The sequence below is a fragment of the Eleutherodactylus coqui genome, chromosome 4, assembly GCF_035609145.1.
Source record: "Eleutherodactylus coqui strain aEleCoq1 chromosome 4, aEleCoq1.hap1, whole genome shotgun sequence".
Classification (NCBI taxonomy): Eukaryota; Metazoa; Chordata; class Amphibia; order Anura; family Eleutherodactylidae; genus Eleutherodactylus; species Eleutherodactylus coqui.
In genome coordinates, this window is record NC_089840.1 from 270,520,914 (window position 1) to 270,542,294 (window position 21,381).

The window sequence follows — 21,381 nt, forward strand, 5'->3', positions numbered from 1 at the left end:
AATAGGAGAGTTGCTGCTGCTGCTCCACTTCCCGCTTCTCACCTGGAGAGGACATCACATCAAGAGATATATATGTATATTATATATATGAGATGTCTAGTGCATGAAAGGCAATTAGGTGCAGGGGAGAAGGATGAAAAAAAAATGTGTTTTCGCAGGAGTGGTCCTTTAAGGACGGTTTTCAGATCAATGTACCGAGAATAAAGCCTTAGAATTTTATAATGAAATATTGAACAACTTCTCAATACTCTTTGTATTTCAGTATCTCATCATTTCGAAGGACACTTGTGAATGAACCATTTATGGTTTTTTATTCCACATCTGGAGGCTGAGGCGAACAGCTCTCGAAGATGAGGGTTTACAACAGCCGTATCCAACCTGCTCACATCAGCTTGCAAGAACGTAAATTTATCCTTGAGATCACCCTCATCCCTATCGCAACACAAGACGGATTTTTTCCGTGTCCGCTGTAAAAAAAAATAAAAAAATTATATATATTTATATTATTATGCCAAGTTCCTCCCCTCTCTCCCCACCTCTACAGTCTTCTCCTTTCTCTCTGGATGGCGCATGGCCGCAGCAGCCGCCCCCCCCAGCCTCCGTCACTGACGATAGGGCCTGGCCGCAGCAGTCATGTGTCGTGATCGCACTATCCGGAAGGGGAAGCGGCGGAGTGACAGGGGAGCAGATTGGCCTTTGCTTTTTAATTCTACAGCATAAAGCAGGGTATTATTACTAATGGAGCCAGAAAAGGCAGCATTATTAGGCCTCGCCACATCAAAGTTGGGGGATTCCATTTTCCTGCTCCCCGAAAGCACCCGTCTGAATCTTATGATGGAACTTTACCGGAGGGGCTGGTGCCGCTTCCAGTGCTATTCTAGCAGAACTCAGAGACAGAGGGGTTCCAAAGTGAACCTCCGATGTTGTAAACTAAACGCATGTGCCGACTGAACAACCAATGCTCATTTTTCCGCTTATCGCTCACTTTATGCACGTATAGAAACTGCCCGTTTATTGTGAATGGAGGCGGCAGGAACGACCCCCAGCCGCTCCGCCTCCATCCACTGAGCGAGGATCACCGCTGGGACAGCTGCCATATACAGGCCATCCCTTATATGCAGTGTATGATGTAAAGTAGTCTCTGCCCATACAATAAAAGGATTGTTAGAGGTTATAGAAAGGCCTCCAGCAGAATGTATTGTAAATCTGAATTAGTGGATCCGCTGAAAACACTTATCAAAAAGGCTGCAATGAATATTTTTATGCTTCTGGAAAATATGTAGCGCCCCCTCTGGGCTACATTATATTTGGCGTTTATGTTCAGTGAATGTGCCAGGACATAATCGCTGTGCCAGGCCTTCATAGGGCATGTAGCACCTGGAGGTTTTACCAATTAAAACCAGAGACGGATACATATTTCATTATCCAATCTGTATATGTTTTGTACATGACTATGGGGGCGGCCATCTTTCCTAAGCATTTAGTTATACATCCCAGCAGCCTTGTGAGCCATAGACACAACGGACAGTAGCTGACCTACTGGCCTCTATGGAAGAGTGTTGTGGGCAGACTGGACAGTGGCATTTAAGGGGTTACAGCCAATCACAGGCAGATATCAGCAGTCAAGGACAGCCAGCACCTGCAATGTAGAGAGTGGGATTGGCTACCGATCCTTCTCCATACAAGCCCGTATATGTACGCTCTTTAGGCTTAAGGGGTGAGACTGAGTGTTACATGTCACTGTTTGCTTCCATCACAATCTTCTCTTGATGCAATAAACAAATTAGCTAAAAAAAAAAAGTGCTGGGGAATAAGTTGGCGCTATAGAAAACAAGAAGTACAAATACTAAATGGCTTAAGTATTCTGCAGATCTGAAAGTCCACGGCACAACCTGAAAGGTCAGTCATGTCTTTCTGTAGCAGATTTGGCACATAAAGCAAGCAGCATGCCACAGTGTGCCCCAATGGGAGAAGGCATCTCCATAAGCCCCAGGGGGGGATGGGCAGATTTTTTTTTATTAAAAGGGGTTATTCCAACTAGATACTTGGGCAAAATAATACATGCTGGCGCCTAGAGGGGGCCCACTGCTAGATATTAGTCCAATGCCCAGGAGAGTCCTTAGGGGATTGGGTGTGCCCCAACACACAATCCTTAGGGGATTGGGTGTGCCCCAACACACAATCCTTAGGGGATTGGGCGTGCCCCAACACACAATCCTTAGGGGATTGGGCGTGCCCCAACACACAATCCTTAGGGGATTGGGCGTGCCCCAACACACAATCCTTAGGGGATTGGGCGTGCCCCAACACACAATCCTTAGGGGATTGGGCGTGCCCCAACACACAATCTGCACTAGTTAAGGCCTTTTCGTCATTCATATCACCAAAATCTGAATGTTAATCTGCAGTGTAAATGCCTGAATGATCCGAGGGACCAATGAATTATCATTCGGCATTCAGATTGTGCAGGCATAAAAATCAAACATCGACCGGCCCGTGTAAACAGACCATTGTTCCTCTATGATTGTGAATGGAGGCGGGTGGCCTGGAACGATCTCTGGGCGGCTTCACTTCCATTGACTGAGCGATGATCATTCCTGTGTAAAAGCACAGGAACAATTATCGTACGGAGGATTGCCGGGGTGCTGCTCCTCCGGACAGCCGTCCCGTGTAAAGGGGCCCTTAGCCTATGGAAAGCCGACAGCAGAGGACCTCTAGAGCGGAGGCCTCTGGTCCCGTATTTAGGTAGTCAGGTTGTGGAGAATGCTTAGTACATCAAACTCCAAGTCAGCACATCCTGATAATAACAAACTGTGCAAAGCTGCCATAAATACATTTAAAAAGGAACAACATTTGTCATGTAAGGGCTAATGCCCACGGACGGGTAATCGCTGCGGGATTCGCGGTCAGACACCCGCCGGCAATCCCGCAGCAATAGCAGTCTATAGACATGCCGTGTTAACAAACTCTCCCCTGCCCACGAGCAGAAATCAATTGTGATTTTCCGCTTGCGGGAGAGAATCGAAGCATATCCTAGTCATCGCCAAAAAAAAAAAAAAATCAATGGAAGCCGTCCGTCCCGCGATACCCCACGTTGTGAGCACAGTGGAAGTATCGTGGGAAATCGTGTCAGTGCGGATGCGTGTCGGCAGAGGCACTCACTGTGGACCCGGAGAGGTGAGTATGGGGTCTCTGGGGGGCGCCGGGTTTGATTCCACTGCGATATTTCACGGGCGGGATCCGACCCGGTGGGCATGAGGCCTAAGACCCGGGCTCACAGAGACATTTATTCTACACGCAATATATGCGGTAAATAGCGTCAATGAAACTACATTGATTTTCATTTTCCCACTCACTCACACATGTTCCCTCCCTCCCAGCCAGCATCTCTGTTACATGAAGCTGAGAGCGTTTCTGCCGCTCATAAGTAAATTGCGCATGGGCTGTGGCAAACTCGCATCCACGGACTTCAATGGAAGCCTTCCACGCAGTATATGCGATAAAATAGAGCATGCTGCGATTTTTCTTCTACTCCCGGAATATGCAATTCGTTCTTCGCGCGTATGAAGGGAAATACGAAAATACATGCCTTTCAATGCCTACATTCAACACAGACGGCGATTGCGGAATTCACAATTTAAATCCGTTCGCGTGAGCCCGGCCGAAAGGTACGCATGCATTAACACAGTGCAAATAACAGATAAATGGCTACCAAAAGACACAAAGGAATCAGTAAAAAGAAGTCTCATACCAATAACAATAAGGTGAAAGTGCAACATTACTTAGAGAGAAAACAATGTATCCAATTAAGTGTAACACAAACAGCCAAAAAATACAAGCGCAGCACATAAGAAAGCAAACCAGAGGTCTGCCGCCTCCGGGCTCTGCGCTTCCACAAGGAAGGACATTCCGTGAACTCCAAGGACAGACCGTATAAGCGAACGATGAATGGACGGAGGTGAGAACAGACCTTTCCTAGGGCCAAGGCGCTGTCACCGATGCCCCTTTAATACTTGCCTCTATGGGTTCGTTCAGCCATATCTGCAGGTTATATTAAGAAGAATTTAGAATTCAACGGCAAATTTACTTTCATACGTATTATGGAGGCAATAAACGTTGCACAAGTGCTGATACATTCACCGCTCTAACGAGGGAAGGAGCACTAATGCACACAATCACCCAGATTGGCTCAGTGCACAAAAGCAGCAATTTTCTACGAGGATGGATATACTGTGCTTCTACTTTCATGAAATAAACTTAATTTGCACCGTTCCTGGAACGCATCACCACTGCTATGGAAACACAGAACCGAATACTCTTCTTCCAAACGCAAAATCCAATCATTGGCTGCACGAATTCTGAAGACAAACATCCATAAGTGATGCTACAATATGGAAAGTCTCCATATGGAGACCTGCTGATGGCAGCTTGTACTCCGAGGGGAGGGGGTCCTACCGTTAACATTTATATCACTGCAGCATAAGGCGCAAGAGGCTCCTGCACTCCGACGACAGCCCGGGAGGGCGGCCACGGGGAATGGGTAACTTCTGCCATGATGCAAATGGCTTCCACTTATAAAGCTAGCGATTACAGCAATAGATTATTTATGGAAATACCGTTGGTGCCGTTCCCTAATATTAGGCCTTACGGACAATTTTCAGAAGGGACAAATGTTTTGACAGATATGCGGATGCAATCCATAGCACGCTGTAGCAGTGATCTGTGAGGAAAGCTCTGAAAACCCCGCACCCTCGGAGGGGATATGATCCTGTGAACTGAAAAACATGGAATAAAGGTATCAAACCAATCCCTACAGCACATGGAGGGGTCGTCAATAAAAATGCAGTCAGGAAAGTGTTAATTAGCGTACCTCCAACACAAAGGCAGTACTACTCTCCCGAACCGTAAGGGGCCTTTCAGACTGGCTTGTTGTAACGAGCTCTGATCGACAAAGCATATTGATCGGCGCTCCTTCACCGCCATTCACACCCGCCAGATGGCTGCCTTTTTGGGAATGAATGACTGCTAAAGGGGTTGTGCCGAGATACAAGTTATCCCCTAACTACAGGATGGGGGAATAGCCCTCGGATCGGTGGGGTCTGACCGCTGGAACCACAACCGAAGTCACAGGCCGCCGCATGAATGGAGCAGAGGATGCACATGCACGTTGCTGCTCTATTGAGTTCAATGACAACGCCGCCGGAAATTGTGGACTATGAGCGATCATCAACTTCTGGCACGGTCATAGAAATGAATGGAGTGGTGAGGCGCACGGGCGTCCTTCGGTCCATTCTTGCGGTGACTTTTGGAATCCATATTCTCAGGATTGATCGGGGTCTCAAGTGATTAAACCCCCAATGATCATAAAGTTATCCCCCACCCTGTGGTTAGGCACAACCCCTTTTATCAATTTAATGGTCGGCTGCTCATCTTCCTTTCACATAAAGTTGCCAAGTGAGATTTTCATGCTTGCGGAGGAGACACAATCAGCTGATGAAGGAGAACACAATGGTTGGCCGATCGTTGGCCCCTTCACACGGCCAAATGATCGGGAAAACAGGCAAATTACCGGGTGCCTAGACGTAGTTCCCAGTAACCCTTCTGGCATAGCATAGCCTGTGCAACCATCCGTAAAGACGCCCCTTTCCAAGGAAATAAAGGCCAGTTATGGAAAACTACAAGTGAACCTAATGTGGACTAAACTTAAAGGGATTGTTTGGTTACTTCAATAGAGCTGACTGAAGAAAAAAATAAATTGACCAGTACTTACCTCTCTGCAGGAAGCCAGCACTGCAGCCCCGCTGTGGTCCCAGTGTTTGTTGTGACACCTGATGTCGCCGAAAAGACAGGTGTCCACAGCAGCCAATCATAGGTTACAGCGCCACCACTCGTTCTCCGGGCATTGGCGCTCAGATCCTCCGATTGGCTGTAGCGGTCACCTGACTTCTGGGAACGTCACAACAAACACTGGGATCACAGCGAGGCTGCAGCGCTGGATCCCAGCGGAGAGGTAAGTAATGCTCAGTTTGTTATTTTACTACCATCAGCCCTATATAAGGGATGTTGTCCAGAAACCACGCAACCCCATTAACATGAAACAGAATTCCTGCCAAAAACAATTCTCAGCAGACAGTGGCGGATCTACGCCATATTGTACGGATTTTGAAGGGAAAAAAAAAAATTCTGTGCTTTTCTCACATTTTGATTTTGCTGCAGATACAGCGATAATAAGCAGTAAGGCCAGTTACAGATGAGCGGATTGTAACACACCCATATTATAGGAGTATTACAGATGACAGGACAACCATATGCTGCAATATTTGATCCGTGTTTACTGTCACTGGTTTTATTTTCTACTGGATAAATATTGATCTGCATTTGCTCAATAGAAAAGAATACCAAAACTGGGGCAAAAAGGGGCAAAAAGGAAAACCGGTCCTACTATGCTTTTAAAAAACGGCTGGGAAAAATGTGAATAAATACATAGATTTGGGTGGGGCTCCTTCACACTGGCGATCGCAACGTCGCCAACAGAAAATCGCTGCACAGATCACAGCTTTGTTCAGGTGATTTTTTTTCAGCGTCAGCAATGCTTTTTCTTGTGAAAGATCGCGCATCGCATCGCCGCTGTCCGCTATTTTCTTGCACAGACGTCAACAGGAGTTTCTAATGTTTAAAAAAACGCATTGCGTGAAAATTGCAAGTTTGTGTGTTGCGATAAAAAGGAGGCTCCATAGGGAAACACGGGCTAGAGAGAAAAAAGAAAAGCAAAAGCAGAAAGATAGGACATGCCACGATTTCTTTTTCACCCCACATTGCAGGAGTGAAAACATTGCTTTCATAATTCTGCGTTTTCACTCACTCTCGCATCATCTTACTGGCTTATTTAGACGACCGTATATCGGCTCGGTTTCCACGCCGAGCCGATATACGGTGCCCTTGCCTGCAGGGGGGTGGGGGGAGGATGGAAGAGCCAGGAGCAGGAACTGAGCTCTCGCCCCTCGCCACTATTTGCAATGGGAGGGGCGGGACGGGGCGGAGCTAAGCGGCGGGACTTAGCTCCACCCTCGTCTCACCCCATCCTATTGCAAATAGTGTCAAGGGGCGGAGAGGGGCGTGAGCTCAGTTCCTGCTCCTGGCTCTTCCATCCCCCCCCCCCGCAGACAAGGACACCGTATATCGGCTCGGCGTGAAAACCGAGCCGATATAAGGTCATCTAAATAAGCCCTACATTAGTTCTGTATTATGGTCCGCAAAACCTGGACTAAATATGGAGTCAGAATACGCTCAGCTTTCCATTTGCTTTCCCTTTTTTCCCCCAGTTTCTCTCCTCCAAAAACAGAAACTCTGAACTGACCGCAATGCGGGTGTGAAGCCGCCATACGTTCATTAGACGCTGTTTAAGAACTGCATTATAAGCAGCTAGCAAAAAACAAAATGTAACATTCATGTGACGACAAGGATGAAACGTATTTTCCGTATTACACGAAAGCAGAGCGAGGAAGCCCTCAGCGCCAGCATCTATCCAACAGGCGTCATGCCTGCCAATTCCTAATACATAGTGGAGCTTTTAATAGCTATACAAAACTTAGAAGGGTACGAATATATAATTCATGATTTTCATTCAGGAACACTTAAGGAATCGCACCAGAACAATTCTCCCTAAAGTTATAAGTGATTGGATGTTACGGCGCCGCTCGCTGCTCTGCATCCTAATACGGCCGGGCGGGCGGCATTACAAGGAAAGTCATCTTCATTACTGCGCTCACAATTTGTCAAAATCTATTTGCATGTGCCCTCTATCAAGGAACCCAAAAAAATGTGATGCAAACCCCGTGACTAATTAACTTAATACCAAATGCATGCTAAGGCGGAAGCTGCGGAGCCCTCGACCGCTGTGTTTGTGGGGAGGAAAACAATACCAGAAAACTAGTATAAAGCCTGAAATGTATCTGCTAGGGAGCCGCTATAAGATACGGAGCTTCTTGGTGGCGGCGCCTCGTCCTCATGTCGGCGGCCTTGCTGACTGTAACAATGGCTTTCCTTTGTTTATAGTCCCTGCTGCCCATACTGCCTGCTGGTGCTGTGAATGTGTCAAGTGGGTGTGGCCAGTCTGATGTCACCCATTGACAGTGAGTGGTGGAGACCGCCCACCTGACACAGTCACACTACCAGAAGCAGAGCGGGGCTGAACATATACAGATACAAGACATTGCTGGAGTCCGTGAAGCCGTGGCTGCGAAGTTATGCAGCCGGCCCTACCAGCATGAGGACATGGCAGGTCCTACCACTCGTTAGGCCGGTAGTCTCCGCACCCATGGCACAACAACTGATATAGGCTATCAGTGGACGCTGGGAGTTGCAATCCCACAGTAGCCAAGTGTAGTAGACAACTGGCTTAGATAAACCAAGGTCCACATATAGTTATCTGCACGGACACTTCATTAGGGGCTCCTGCACATCGGCAGATTTGTGGATTCCGGAATCAGCGGCTGCCCCCAGATTCCACAGCAAATACCGCCCATAGCCTCCTACGAAGAACCGCTGCTACCTGCACACCAGTGGAAATTTCCGCACGTGGCAGAAAGATTGCAGCATACTCCATTCTGTGCGGTTTTACGCCTGGACGGCTTACATTGAAGTCAACGGAAGCCGTCCCTCCCGCAGCGAGCACTGCAGAAGAGTCGCGGGATTCCTGCCATCGCCTAGCGACAGCGCTGCATAATCTGTACTGCGCATGCACGCCAGCCGGCGCTCCCAGAGTACAGATAAAGAAATAATCCGGACAGGTAAGCGGGTCACCGGCCGGGCACAGGGTCGGGTCCAACTGCTGAGGAGGCCTAATGCTACAGTCACACAGAAGAGCGAGATATCAGGACGAGAAACTCTGCCCAATCTCACACTTGCCAACATGCGATCTCCATGGCAACGTAAACCGCATCACTTCTCCATGCCCGTGATAGGATCGCAAGCGTTTCCCATAGACTTCAATGGGAAGCATTGCATATACATGCAAATCACATGGCATGCGAGGAGATTATGGTCCCATTGAAAACAACTGGCGAGGCGCTCCAAGGGAACGCCAAAAGATAGAATGTGCGGCGAGGAAAAGAGTTAAGTCGCTTGTGTAAACGAATCAATGCAATAGAATGGATTGTGCGCATCGCACGAACTAACGCTAGAATATCACCCATGTGAATAAGCACTTCGGGTAGTTTCACACGGCTGATAAAGTTGTGCGATTTTCGTGTGACGTGAGAGTAAAGTTCTGAAACCAGTGATTTTCAATGGTTTCCTTCACATTTGCGATGCTTTCACTCATACGGTGTTGCGAGAGAAAAAAAATGATATATCGCCATCTTTCTGCAATGTGCCATTTGCTTTGGGTTATTCAGACACGCAAAAAAAGAAAAAAAAAAAGAATCCATTAGGATCACGAAAAACGTAGCGCCCATACAGTTGCATACGTATTCACTGCGTTTAAGGCATGTTGACGGGAGACAGTGGGTTAATAAAAAGTGACATTAATTGCGCCTTCTTGCTTTTTTTGCGTGCGTGAAAAACGTAGTGAATAAATGCAAAAAACCCTGCATACATAGCAAATACACCTATCCACGCATTAGCAACGCTGCGCACTTCACAGGCAGGATATGCCTCCGTCTGTGTGAATGAGGCCTAATGACAAGTCTGCAACTGAGAATCAATAACCTTCACCTGAATGGCAGCAAACACACGGACTTCTACCGCCCCCATGCAGATAAGTCGGTCGGTGCAAGCAATGTCCACATGTATATTCCTAGAAGGCATCGCCGTGCTGCCAGGAAGCCGATGCGTCACATTCGCCGGCCTCTGTGTTAATATATATGGGAGCTCTTAACGCCTCGCCGCTAGAATATGAAACGGACTCCAAACAGCGCCAGTCATTTGTCCACCTGGGTATATACTAGGCGAGCACAAATACTTTGGCTGAATGACAACAAAAAGCAAAAAGCCATCATAAAAGCTGCACAGAGATAAGTTAGCCAAGTCATAAAAATGTTAAAATTTAACAGAAACAAAATAAATTTCCCTTAAAAATCCATTGGAGCTGAACTCTCCCGGGGTCACGGCGGCGGCGCAGGGCTGCAGGGCGGGATCAGGGAGGCAATCAGTCAATCCCAGGTTTGTGTCATTGCTGTAAAGATAAAATAGGGGCCAATTCTAAACTTTGGACCTTTTGTTAAAATCCTTTATATAACGCGCCTACGAAGTGAGTCATAAAGGACAGTCAGCAGCGCCGGCCTCAGGGCCGGGACAAGGTCTGCGCCCAATATTCAAATGTTCTCTGACTGTCGTTAATTTAGTGAGAACAAAAAGTTACCAAGAATACGATGATATAAAGTGAGCCGCCCGCAGCGTTTACAGCTCCCCTCCCCCAATAAAGGCTTTACAGAAACAAGACACCAAAAGACGGGAGCAAACTGTGAAAGTGGATCCCCCCCCCCCCCCCCCCCGCCGCCTTCTCATATTCCAGGGCCACAATCACACCTGAACCTGCGGCTCCTCCAGGTGTTGAGGACCACGACTTCTGCACCACCCGGCGAGTCAAAGGCCGGAGAGCGTGGAAATCGCAGCACGGTCCATCTTAGGCCGTTTTGCTCGGAACACCTTGTTTCAATGGGAAACACTTTGGATCCCATCACGGTCGTTGGATCGCAAGGTCACGGAAGTTATGCGGTTTTTAATCAAACGCTTTGCATTACCGTGAAAAAAAAAAAAAAAAAGATTGCACGTTGGCGGTACGATATCAGACCGAGTTTCTTGGCCCGATTTTGCACTCGCCTGTGTGAATGTGAGCTAAGGCTACTTTCATATGAGCGTATTTAAGGCCGGCTCACTGTAAGCGTAAACCGCTGCGTAGCTGGGTCTCTCACGCACGCTGTCTTAGCGCCATTGCGTACTAAACGCCGGACATATGCAACATACGCCTGAGCACAGTGTTTAACCCTTTCCAGTCCAATTTGTATCCTGGTTTTCCTAGGGGGCTGACTCTTTTTCTGCCGTTATACAACGGCGCTATCTGCTGGCTAAAGCCAGTACTGCATGAGTTGACACGTTGGATAGGCTCCGACAGCAGAGAGGCTGGCAATATACAGTAAGAGAACCCCAATGGATGTCTTCCAACATCAGAGCTGTACAGCCTTAAATCATAATGTCTTCAGAGGTCAGACAGTGGTTAGGAAAGGGTTAATATGCAACCCATAGAAAATAGGGCTGTACGGATGTAATACACGGTAAAACGGAACATGCTGCGCTGTCGTTACTTGTGTGTTATACGCAATAAAAGACGCTCGTATGAGTGGGTCGATGAAAATCCATTCCGCTGTGCAACAAAATAGCGGTTGTATTTGCGCGGGGAAAATAGAAAACGTCAAACTAATTAGTGCAGAAGTACAGTAAAAAGACAGCAAAAACAGCGCGAGCACAAATACGCACCGATGCCCAAAACCGCATCCGCTTGTGTGAACGTGTCCTAAGGCGGTATTTACCCGGGGGAGTTTGTCTTTCACAATGCACAAAAATTTGCGCAAAACTCAGATGAAGATAGAAGACACTTGCGATGCGTATTTCTATCACAATGATGATAGGAAAAATTTGCAGCCTGCCTTTTTTGCCGCAATATCGCCCATTATAATCCTATGGCGGGCAAAAAAAATAAAATCGCACGTGCATGCCATGTATTTGCGTTGGTTTTTTTTTTAAAGCATATGTACTGGAAGGACGTGCAATTTATTTCACGCGCGTGAAAACCGTACGTGAAACTCACATGCACAGCGGCAAAACGCATCGCACTCACAGAAAACAAGAAAAAAAGCCGCACGCTTACATGTGCAATACTGGGGCGACTATCTCGGCCCGACATTGCACTCGCCCGTGTAAATACGGTTGTGACGCTCAACTATACGACTTCCGGAGCGAACGGGACAACTCGCTTTAATTTAATTTAATTTTTTTTGGCTACTTCTAAACAGTAGAACTAGTATTAGAGATGCGGGGTCTGGAATGACCGCAGAATCCAAAAACCCATCCGCGGCAGGGGAAGGGTTAATTATTTCCATCCCTCCACCCCACCCCAAAAACATCCTCCAGCATTTCCCTTGTTTACAAGCCTCCCTCCGACATGAAGGCTTCTTTGATTCCATCAAAACGTTCCCCCCCCCCCCCCCCCCCCCCCCCGGATCTGTCACGGCTGAAGCCCACTTAGTCCCCGCCGATCAATCATGTGCGAACCGTAAACCTGCAGAAGGTTCTATATTATCCTCCCCCCCCCCATGTAATACACTAAACCTGCAGAAGGTTCTATTTTAGCCCCCCCCCCCATGTAATACACTAAACCTGCAGAAGGTTCTATTTTAGCCCCCCCCCCCATGTAATACACTAAACCTGCAGAAGGTTCTATTTTAGCCTCCCCCCCCCATGTAATATGCTAAACCTGCAGAAAGTTCTATTTTAGCCTCCCCCCCATGTAATATGCTAAACCTGCAGAAGGTTCTATTTTAGCCTCCCCCCCATGTAATATGCTAAACCTGCAGAAGGTTCTATTTTAGCCTCCCCCCCATGTAATATGCTAAACCTGCAGAAGGTTCTATTTTAGCCTCCCCCCCCCCATGTAATATGCTAAACCTGCAGAAGGTTCTATTTTAGCCTCCCCCCCCCCCCATGTAATATGCTAAACCTGCAGAAGGTTCTATTTTAGCCTCCCCCCCATGTAATACACTAAACCTGCAGAAGGTTCTATTTTAGCCTCCCCCCCCCATGTAATATGCTAAACCTGCAGAAGGTCCTATTTTAGCCCCCCCCCCCCCATGTAATACACTAAACCTGCAGAAGGTCCTATTTTAGCCCCCCCCCCATGTAATACACTAAACCTGCAGAAGGTCCTATTTTAGCCCCCCCCCCCCCCATGTAATACACTAAACCTGCAGAAGGTCCTATTTTAGCCCCCCCCCCCCCATGTAATACACTAAACCTGCAGAAGGTTCTATTTTAGCCCCCCCCCCCCCATGTAATACACTAAACCTGCAGAAGGTTCTATTTTAGCCTCCCCCCCATGTAATACACTAAACCTGCAGAAGGTCCTATTTTAGCCCCCCCCCCCATGTAATACACTAAACCTGCAGAAGGTTCTATTTTAGCCTCCCCCCCCCCCATGTAATATGCTAAACCTGCAGAAGGTTCTATTTTAGCCTCCCCCCCATGTAATATGCTAAACCTGCAGAAGGTCCTATTTTAGCCCCCCCCCCCCCTTGTAATACACTAAACCTGCAGAAGGTTCTATTTTAGCCTCCCCCCCCCCCCATGTAATATGCTAAACCTGCAGAAGGTTCTATTTTAGCCTCCCCCCCCCCCCCCCATGTAATACACTAAACCTGCAGAAGGTTCTATTTTAGCCTCCCCCCCCATGTAATACGCTAAACCTGCAGAAGGTCCTATTTTAGCCTCCCCCCCCCCCCCCCATGTAATACGCGTCACCTACTGTTTGAGGAAAAGGGACAAAGAAAGGCGATCCCAGCATGAAATTACATCTCAACCAAAGCACCATTAGCATAATGGGCTCTACTAAAAAATTATCTGCGAGCCGGTCCCCAGCTAACGAGGGGTGCAATTAACTTTACACCACAGATATCTGCCCCCTCGGTTTCTGCAGGGATCTATATCCGCGCAGATGAGAGATACTCCTTCCAAAAATATACCGAGGTGAACATTAATTCCGTAAAACACCTAAACAATCCCTGGAAGCGAAGAAGAGGAGGAGGAGGAGGAGGGGGGGGGGGGGGGGGGGGGAGGGGGGTGAAGGACCCTTCAATTAAAAAACAAACAAAAACACACAAAGCCTAAACAACTTACTTTTTTTGATGAAGGGTTAATTAGCTACTAGAGTTTTTAGGTATTTTTGATCCCGAGGATCCTATAGAGGGGAGGGGTACCGGACCGTACGGAGGGAGGAAGGAGGCATCCTGTCACTGGGGAGTTTTCATTCATCCCTCGCCCATCCCCCAGCATTCTGCAGCCACCAAAAAGGAAGATCTCCGCTCCCATTCCTTGGGAGATCCTTACCCAGGGGGTGAGGACGGAAGCGGTGGTGGTGGCGAGCTGGATCCAGTAGGCCTCAGGCCCCTCTCACACCCCCCTCCTGAGCCTCACCCCCATCCCTGCCCACCATTCAAGGAGCACACACAAAAAGTGTTTGCAGAGCAGGGAGGGGGCGCCGCTGAGCATCCAGGGCCTTTAATTAAAGCAAACAGCAGGGGAAAAAAAAAAAACACACCCAAAAAAATGTCTAAGCTGCAAACTGAAGCGGTCTGTGACCCCGAGAGGCTGTAAACGGGGGGCGCAGGCACCTCGAAACCCGATAACAATGCACTTCATACTAAAATAAGGGGGCGTCACTGCTGCTGAGCATACACCGCACTGTGTGAACGAGCCCCAAAACACACAGCACCACATATAGGGGGCATCTGGATTTTGGGCAATTAATAAGGCGTCGGGGGCGCGCCCTGGCAGGAGGAGGGCGCCGGGAGCGCGCACGCCAGCAGAGGGCCCTGGGCGGGGACGCGCGCCGCGCGCACATATAAGCCAGGGGGGTGTTTCCTGCTCGCGCCCGGCAATGGAAACGCGGGCTGAGCGGCGGGAGTTCACCGCTCGCGCTCCCCCATGCCCGCCCTCCTCCCCCCCCCAACAACAGCCGGACCACCGAGCCGGTTATGGCCTCTCCTCACGGTTCACCGGGTTATTTTACACCGACTCCACAGCCCCTACAGCTTCCACCCCGCCGCGATAATCCCCCACCGGCTCCGAGCGGGCTGTGAGGCGGCCGAGGAAGGATCTGGAAGGGTGAGCGGTCACGTGACGGAGTGGCCGTTGGCCGCGCGCCGCTCACACGCCCCCTTCCCGCGCTTTTCTTTTTACCTCAGAGGAGCGCTCGGCTCCCGGCGGCGGTCGCGGGGACAGGGGGGCGGCGGAGGCCGGTTCCGGGTTAGTCGTCGTCGTCGTTTCTCCGTCCCTCCTCCTCCTCCCGGCGGCGGGCGTTAAGTTGTAAGCGGCCGCTTGGTGATTCGAGGGATCGCGGGGGTCAAAAGAAATAGAGCTTACCTACACAGTGAATGAGCTTGTGGCGCCAAGAGTCAAGTTCCTGCCGAAAACCGCGCCTCTCGATACAGCATTGCTGGCTCTTACACAGACTCGCCATTTTCTGCTGGCCCCGCACGGCCCCTCCCCCTCCTCCTGCACAGGCGCTCCCTCCCAGCTGCCTCCTCCTTCCTCCGCTCGGTGACGGCAGCACGTCGTCTCCTGTCAGCATCGCCGAGGGCTGGGATGTTCCTCCCAGCGGCCCAAGGCGGCGGGTCTCCATGGCGATGTCAGCCCGGGGCTACAGGGCTATCCCGCGGGGGACTACAAGTCCCAGCATGGCGAGCCCTGCCTCTACAGACCAGACAATAAATAAAAGGCCGGGCCCTGGGCGAGTGTGGGGCGACTCGATGGGTAAAAACCCGGCAACTCGATGGGCAAAAACCCGGCAACTCGATGGGCAAAAACCGGGCGACTCGTCGCTGCGATGTATTAAACTGACGCGTTTTGGGGGACGTCGCTCCTTCGTGAGAGCGGCGGGGTGGAACGCGACGAGCGCCCCTTCGTGAGAGCGGCGGGGTGGAACGCGACGAACGCCCCTCCGTGAGAGCGGCGGGGTGGAGCGCGACGAACGCCCCTCCGCGAGAGCGGCGGGGTGGAGCGCGACGAACGCCCCTGCGTGAGAGCGGCGGGGTGGAACGCGACGAGCGCCCCTCCGTGAGAGCGGCGGGGGTGGAACGCGACGAGCGCCCCTCCGTGAGAGCGGCGGGGGTGGAACGCGACGAGCGCCCCTCCGTGAGAGCGGCGGGGGTGGAACGCGACGAGCGCCCCTCCGTGAGAGCGGCGGGGGTGGAACGCGACGAACGCCCCTCCGCGAGAGCGGCGGGGTGGAACGCGACGAACGCCCCTCCGCGAGAGCGGCGGGGTGGAACGCGACGAGCGCCCCTCCGTGAGAGCGGCGGGGGTGGAACGCGACGAACGCCCCTCCGCGAGAGCGGCGGGGGTGGAACGCGACGAGCGCCCCTCCGTGAGAGCGGCGGGGGTGGAACGCGACGAACGCCCCTCCGCGAGAGCGGCGGGGTGGAACGCGACGAACGCCCCTCCGTGAGAGCGGCGGGGGTGGAACGCGACGAACGCCCCTCCGTGAGAGCGGCGGGGGTGGAACGCGACGAACGCCCCTCCGTGAGAGCGGCGGGGGTGGAACGCGACGAACGCCCCTCCGCGAGAGCGGCGGGGTGGAACGCGACGAACGCCCCTCCGCGAGAGCGGCGGGGGTGGAACGCGACGAGCGCCCCTCCGTGAGAGCGGCGGGGGTGGAACGCGACGAGCGCCCCTCCGTGAGAGCGGCGGGGGTGGAACGCGACGAGCGCCCCTCCGTGAGAGCGGCGGGGGTGGAACGCGACGAGCGCCCCTCCGTGAGAGCGGCGGGGGTGGAACGCGACGAGCGCCCCTCCGTGAGAGCGGCGGGGGTGGAACGCGACGAGCGCCCCTCCGTGAGAGCGGCGGGGGTGGAACGCGACGAGCGCCCCTCCGTGAGAGCGGCGGGGGTGGAACGCGACGAGCGCCCCTCCGTGAGAGCGGCGGGGGTGGAACGCGACGAGCGCCCCTCCGTGAGAGCGGCGGGGGTGGAACGCGACGAGCGCCCCTCCGTGAGAGCGGCGGGGGTGGAACGCGACGAGCGCCCCTCCGCGAGAGCGGCGGGGTGGAACGCGACGAGCGCCCCTCCGCGAGAGCGGCGGGGGTGGAACGCGACGAGCGCCCCTCCGTGAGAGCGGCGGGGGTGGAACGCGACGAACGCCCCTCCGCGAGAGCGGCGGGGTGGAACGCGACGAACGCCCCTCCGCGAGAGCGGCGGGGTGGAAGGCAACGATTCCCGTCAGGATGATGTCACCGCTACGCCGCCTGCACACGGGCGGGATTGCATTGCGGTATCTGGCGCGGGCACCCGCCGCCAACAGCCTGCTATGGTAAAACATGACTTCCTGCCCACCAGCGGAAATCGGTTGTGATTTTCCACTCGCAGGGGAGAAAGCGGAAAATGCTGCGATTTTCTACGGCTTTTTTGCAGACGGCTTTAATTGACTTCGATGGAGGCCGTCCGCCACCCCAATCGGCATTGTGGACAGGTCGCGGGATTCGTGTCATCGCGGCGTTATTTGTGCTGTGCGCAGTCCGACGCCTCACCCGTTCAGCCTGTTGAGATGCATCTGTCTACGTGAAGCACGGGCGCGGAGCGTTTAGACCCCAGAGATGTGAGCGAGCCGTTGATTTACGAGCCAGAAGTGCGCGCTTCTAATTCGCTGACTCGCTTTCACTCATTCTCGAATGCTAATTGTTCTGCCTAAACGCGCGCTTGAGGAGTGACCTCCGACCTCCAGTATACAACCAGACTGTGCGCTTCTGCCAAGCTCTGCGTCCCTGAAACGCGTAAATGTCCTGGTTTTGGGTCTAATCGGGCTCACTTCACAGCGCGATATCGGGCCGTGAATCTCAAAACATGCGATTTCCCTGCAGATATGAAATGTTTTTATATCAAACCGCCTCACATCGCTTCGGGGAGGTAGTGATTCTCCGATTCGCACTCGTAAGCAGGTGGCACACGGTGCGATAATCACGCCGGTCCCATGAAAACAATGAGTGATGCCAGGACGCGCCCAAAGACGGGGGGAGGGGGGATTGCTCATCTGCATGACCCCCTTCATGTTCAGGCGAGGTTTGTACGTCTCGCTTGGTTTTCTCGGCTGTGTGGTTACCCTCAATGTGGAGTACAGGTCTTACCCCCCCCCCCCGTCTCCAGAGCCGGTATTTGCTCATGTGCCACTTATTTAAGCCACTTGCCCAGTTTTTCCAATCTTATCTTTGACTTCACGAATACACCCATTTTCTAAAGGCCCTTTTACACACGATTATCGCTGAAAATTCGTACAAATGAGTGAAAGTGAGCGATAATCGTTCAGTGCGAAAGCAAAACTATGGGTCCATATAGATGGGACGAATGTCAGGCAAGCGATGCCAACACTCGTGCTGGCACATACTCACTCTCGTGCTGCTGCGCAGGAGCTAATTTCGCTGGGTCACAGCTGCAGGAGATTTCTCTCCCTGCGCTCCCCCGCCCCTCTCCATTGACCTAACATAGCGGCAGTTCAGTAATGAACGACTGCTATTTATACTGAACGATCAGCGTTCAGCTTATTCTTTATGCAGCATAAACGATGGATGATGAGCTGATCGTTCAGTGTAAATAGCAGATGTTCACTACTGAACTGCCGCTATGTTAGGTCAATGGAGAGGGGCGGGGGAGCGCAAGGAGAGAAATCCGCAGCCGCCCAGCTGTGAGCCAGCGATACTAGCTCCTACGCAGCAGCACGAGAGCGAGTACATGCAGGGACGAGTAAGTATGTGTGGGGACGAGTGTCGGGTACCTTCACCCCGTCTAAATTCGGCTTATCACTCACTTGTCGTTAGCGGTTGTTCAAGATGACTTTTCTGTCAGCTTAAATGACCTCGCTGGCTTCTCATGCTGTTTGAAGGTGCTGAGCGGAAAGTTAGAAGCTTATGAGCGGCCGGCAAGTCTTTCAGTTTGAAAGCACTACACGAGCGCTAACGACCTAAGCCGTGACGTCAGTACTTGTTCAGTCGCTGAAGCAAATGTCGGCCTGTGTAAAAGGGCTTTGAGGCATTCTCTGGGCTGGTAGCACCTTACATTCATACTGGTTTGTAATCAAAATATAATTAAACAGCATTATGTTTCTGAATTCCTGCCAATATCTTCTTTTGCTGCTTGTTGAGGAGCTGGAAGTCCCATTAACCCTTTCCAATCCACTCTCAGACGTCTGAAGACATTATGATTTAAAGGGGTTGTCCCGCGCCGAAACGGGGTTTTTTTTTTTTCAACAGCCCCCCCGTTCGGCGCGAGACAACCCCGATGCAGGGGTTAAAAATAAAAACCGCACAGCGCTTACCTGAATCCCCGCGCTCCGGTGACTTCTTACTTACCTGCTGAAGATGGCCGCCGGGATCTTCTCCCTCGGTGGACCGCAGGGCTTATGTGCGGTCCATTGCCGATTCCAGCCTCCTGATTGGCTGGAATCGGCACGTGATGGGGCGGAGCTACGAGGAGCCGCTCTCCGGCACGAGCGGCCCCATTTAGCAAAGAAGAAGACCCGGACTGCGCAAGCGCGTCAAATCTTGCGATTAGACGCTGAAAATTGGCTCCATGGAAACGAGGACGCTAGCAACGGAGCAGGTAAGTGAAAAACTTCTTATAACTTCTGTATGGCTCATAATTAATGCACAATGTACATTACAAAGTGCATTATTATGGCCATACAGAAGTGTATACCCCCACTTGCTTTCGCGGGACAACCCCTTTAAGGTTGTACAGCTCTGATGTTGGAAGACATCCGTCGGGGTTCTCTTACTGTATATTGCCAGCCTCTTTGCTTTTGGAGCCTATCCAATGTGTCACCTCATGCAGTACTGGCTTTAGCCAGCAGATAGCACCGTTGTATAACAGCAGAAAGAGTAAGCCCCGTAGGAAATCCAGGATACAAATTGGATTGGGGAGGGTTAAAGGGGTTGTCCCGCGCCGAAACGGGTTTTTTTTTTTTTTAAACCCCCCCCCCCCGTTCGGCGCGAGACAACCCCGATGCAGGGGTTAAAAAAACCACCCGCATAGCGCTTACCTGAATCCCGGCGGTCCGGCGTCTTCATACTCACCTGCTGAAGATGGCCGCCGGGATCCTCTGTCTTCATGGACCGCAGGGCTTCTGTGCGGTCCATTGCCGATTCCAGCCTCCTGATTGGCTGGAATCGGCACGTGACGGGGCGGAGCTACACGGAGCCCCATTCAGAAAAGAAGAAGACCCGGACTGCGCAAGCGCAGCTAATTTGGCCATCGGAGGGCGAAAATTAGTCGGCACCATGGAGACGAGGACGCCAGCAACGGAGCAGGTAAGTATAAAACTTTTTATAACTTCTGTATGGCTCATAATTAATGCACAATGTACATTACAAAGTGCATTATTATGGCCATGCAGAAGTGTATAGACCCACTTGCTGCCTCGGGACAACCCCTTTAAGGCCTCTTGCCCACGGGCGATTCTGGATTGCGTTATCCTCGATGATAATCCGCACGCGGGTAACGCAATGAACGCTTTTCAAAGGGTAACTATGGAAAACGCAGCCTGATTTACACAAGTGGAAATCTACCGCGATTTTCCGCTCGCGTATAAAAATTGCAGCATGCCCTGATTTTTTGCGATGATTCTATCATAATGATAGGTTAATTGGGGAAAATCGCAGTGACTTTAGTGTTCTCCCGCGGCGCCCGTAGACAGGCGGCCTAAGTGACTATAAAGGCCCCCATACACATTAAGCTCCCTTTAGATTAAACAATTCTCATTTGCACGCGCGAATGAGCCCGTGACGTCACCACCAGCTCGTTCGCTCTCGTGCGGCCCGTTAGACCGGCAGGCTCATCGTTGAATCGTTCCGTGTTTAACCTGAACAGGCGATGATTTTTATGGCGGCATAAAATAAACAACGAGCAAAGAGCGAACAATTCTTGTTTATCATTCAGTCGTTCGCTCACATTTAGACCGAATGATTATTCATTCCTTTTTGCTCGTTTGAACTAATTTTTTGAATGATACTCTTTCCGTCTCCGTTGGGGGTTCTCATTACGATATACTTTTAAAATCCTGAAAAATGGACCCCTGGATGGAAACTCTAGAGCATTATAGAAAACTGCTGTAAAGGAAACCAATACGTCTCTATTTCGGGAGATTTCTGTTAATTTGCGCTACTTGGTGCCAAAAAGCAAAGCGTGGTAGCCTATAATGCTCGAGATGGCTTGTGACCAGGGCTTCGTTTTCAGGATATTAAACTTACACCATGATGGGACCCTGAGCGGAGCAAAAAACCTGATGTGAACTGAGCCTTAAGGCCCTTTTACACGGGCCGACAGTCTCTCAAATGACTGCATGAGCGCTGACCTCACCGCTAAGGTCGTCGGCGCTCGTGCAGAGACTTTTACACAGTAAAACCTGCCGCTGGATCGCGGGCTTTTTGTCCGCTTCTCGTTTAGCGCTTCACCTCGTACGTGAAGCGGGAAGTGTTTACACAGGATGAGAAGCAAACGAGCCAGCAAGGCTTTTTTAAACTGCGGACGACAAGTGAGTGATTTTTTTCTTTTCGCATTCACACTGAATGACAATCGCTCAAATTAGTTCGTTTGAATGAATTTTGAGCGATAATTGTAACGTGTAAATG

At 51.1% G+C, this 21,381-nt stretch overlaps 1 protein-coding gene across 2 annotated transcripts in view; it reads right to left on the reverse strand.

Annotated features, from left to right (window-relative positions):
• Positions 1 to 15,253, reverse strand: part of LCOR (ligand dependent nuclear receptor corepressor) — a 66,800-nt gene extending 51,547 nt beyond the window's left edge. For both annotated transcript variants that reach the window (XM_066601329.1, XM_066601331.1), the window contains exon 1: positions 15,133 to 15,253. In XM_066601329.1, the coding sequence (XP_066457426.1) occupies positions 15,133 to 15,229 (97 nt within the window). In that variant the 5' untranslated portion in view covers positions 15,230 to 15,253. The remainder of the gene's footprint in view (positions 1 to 15,132) is intronic.
• Positions 15,254 to 21,381: the final 6,128 nt, after the last annotated feature.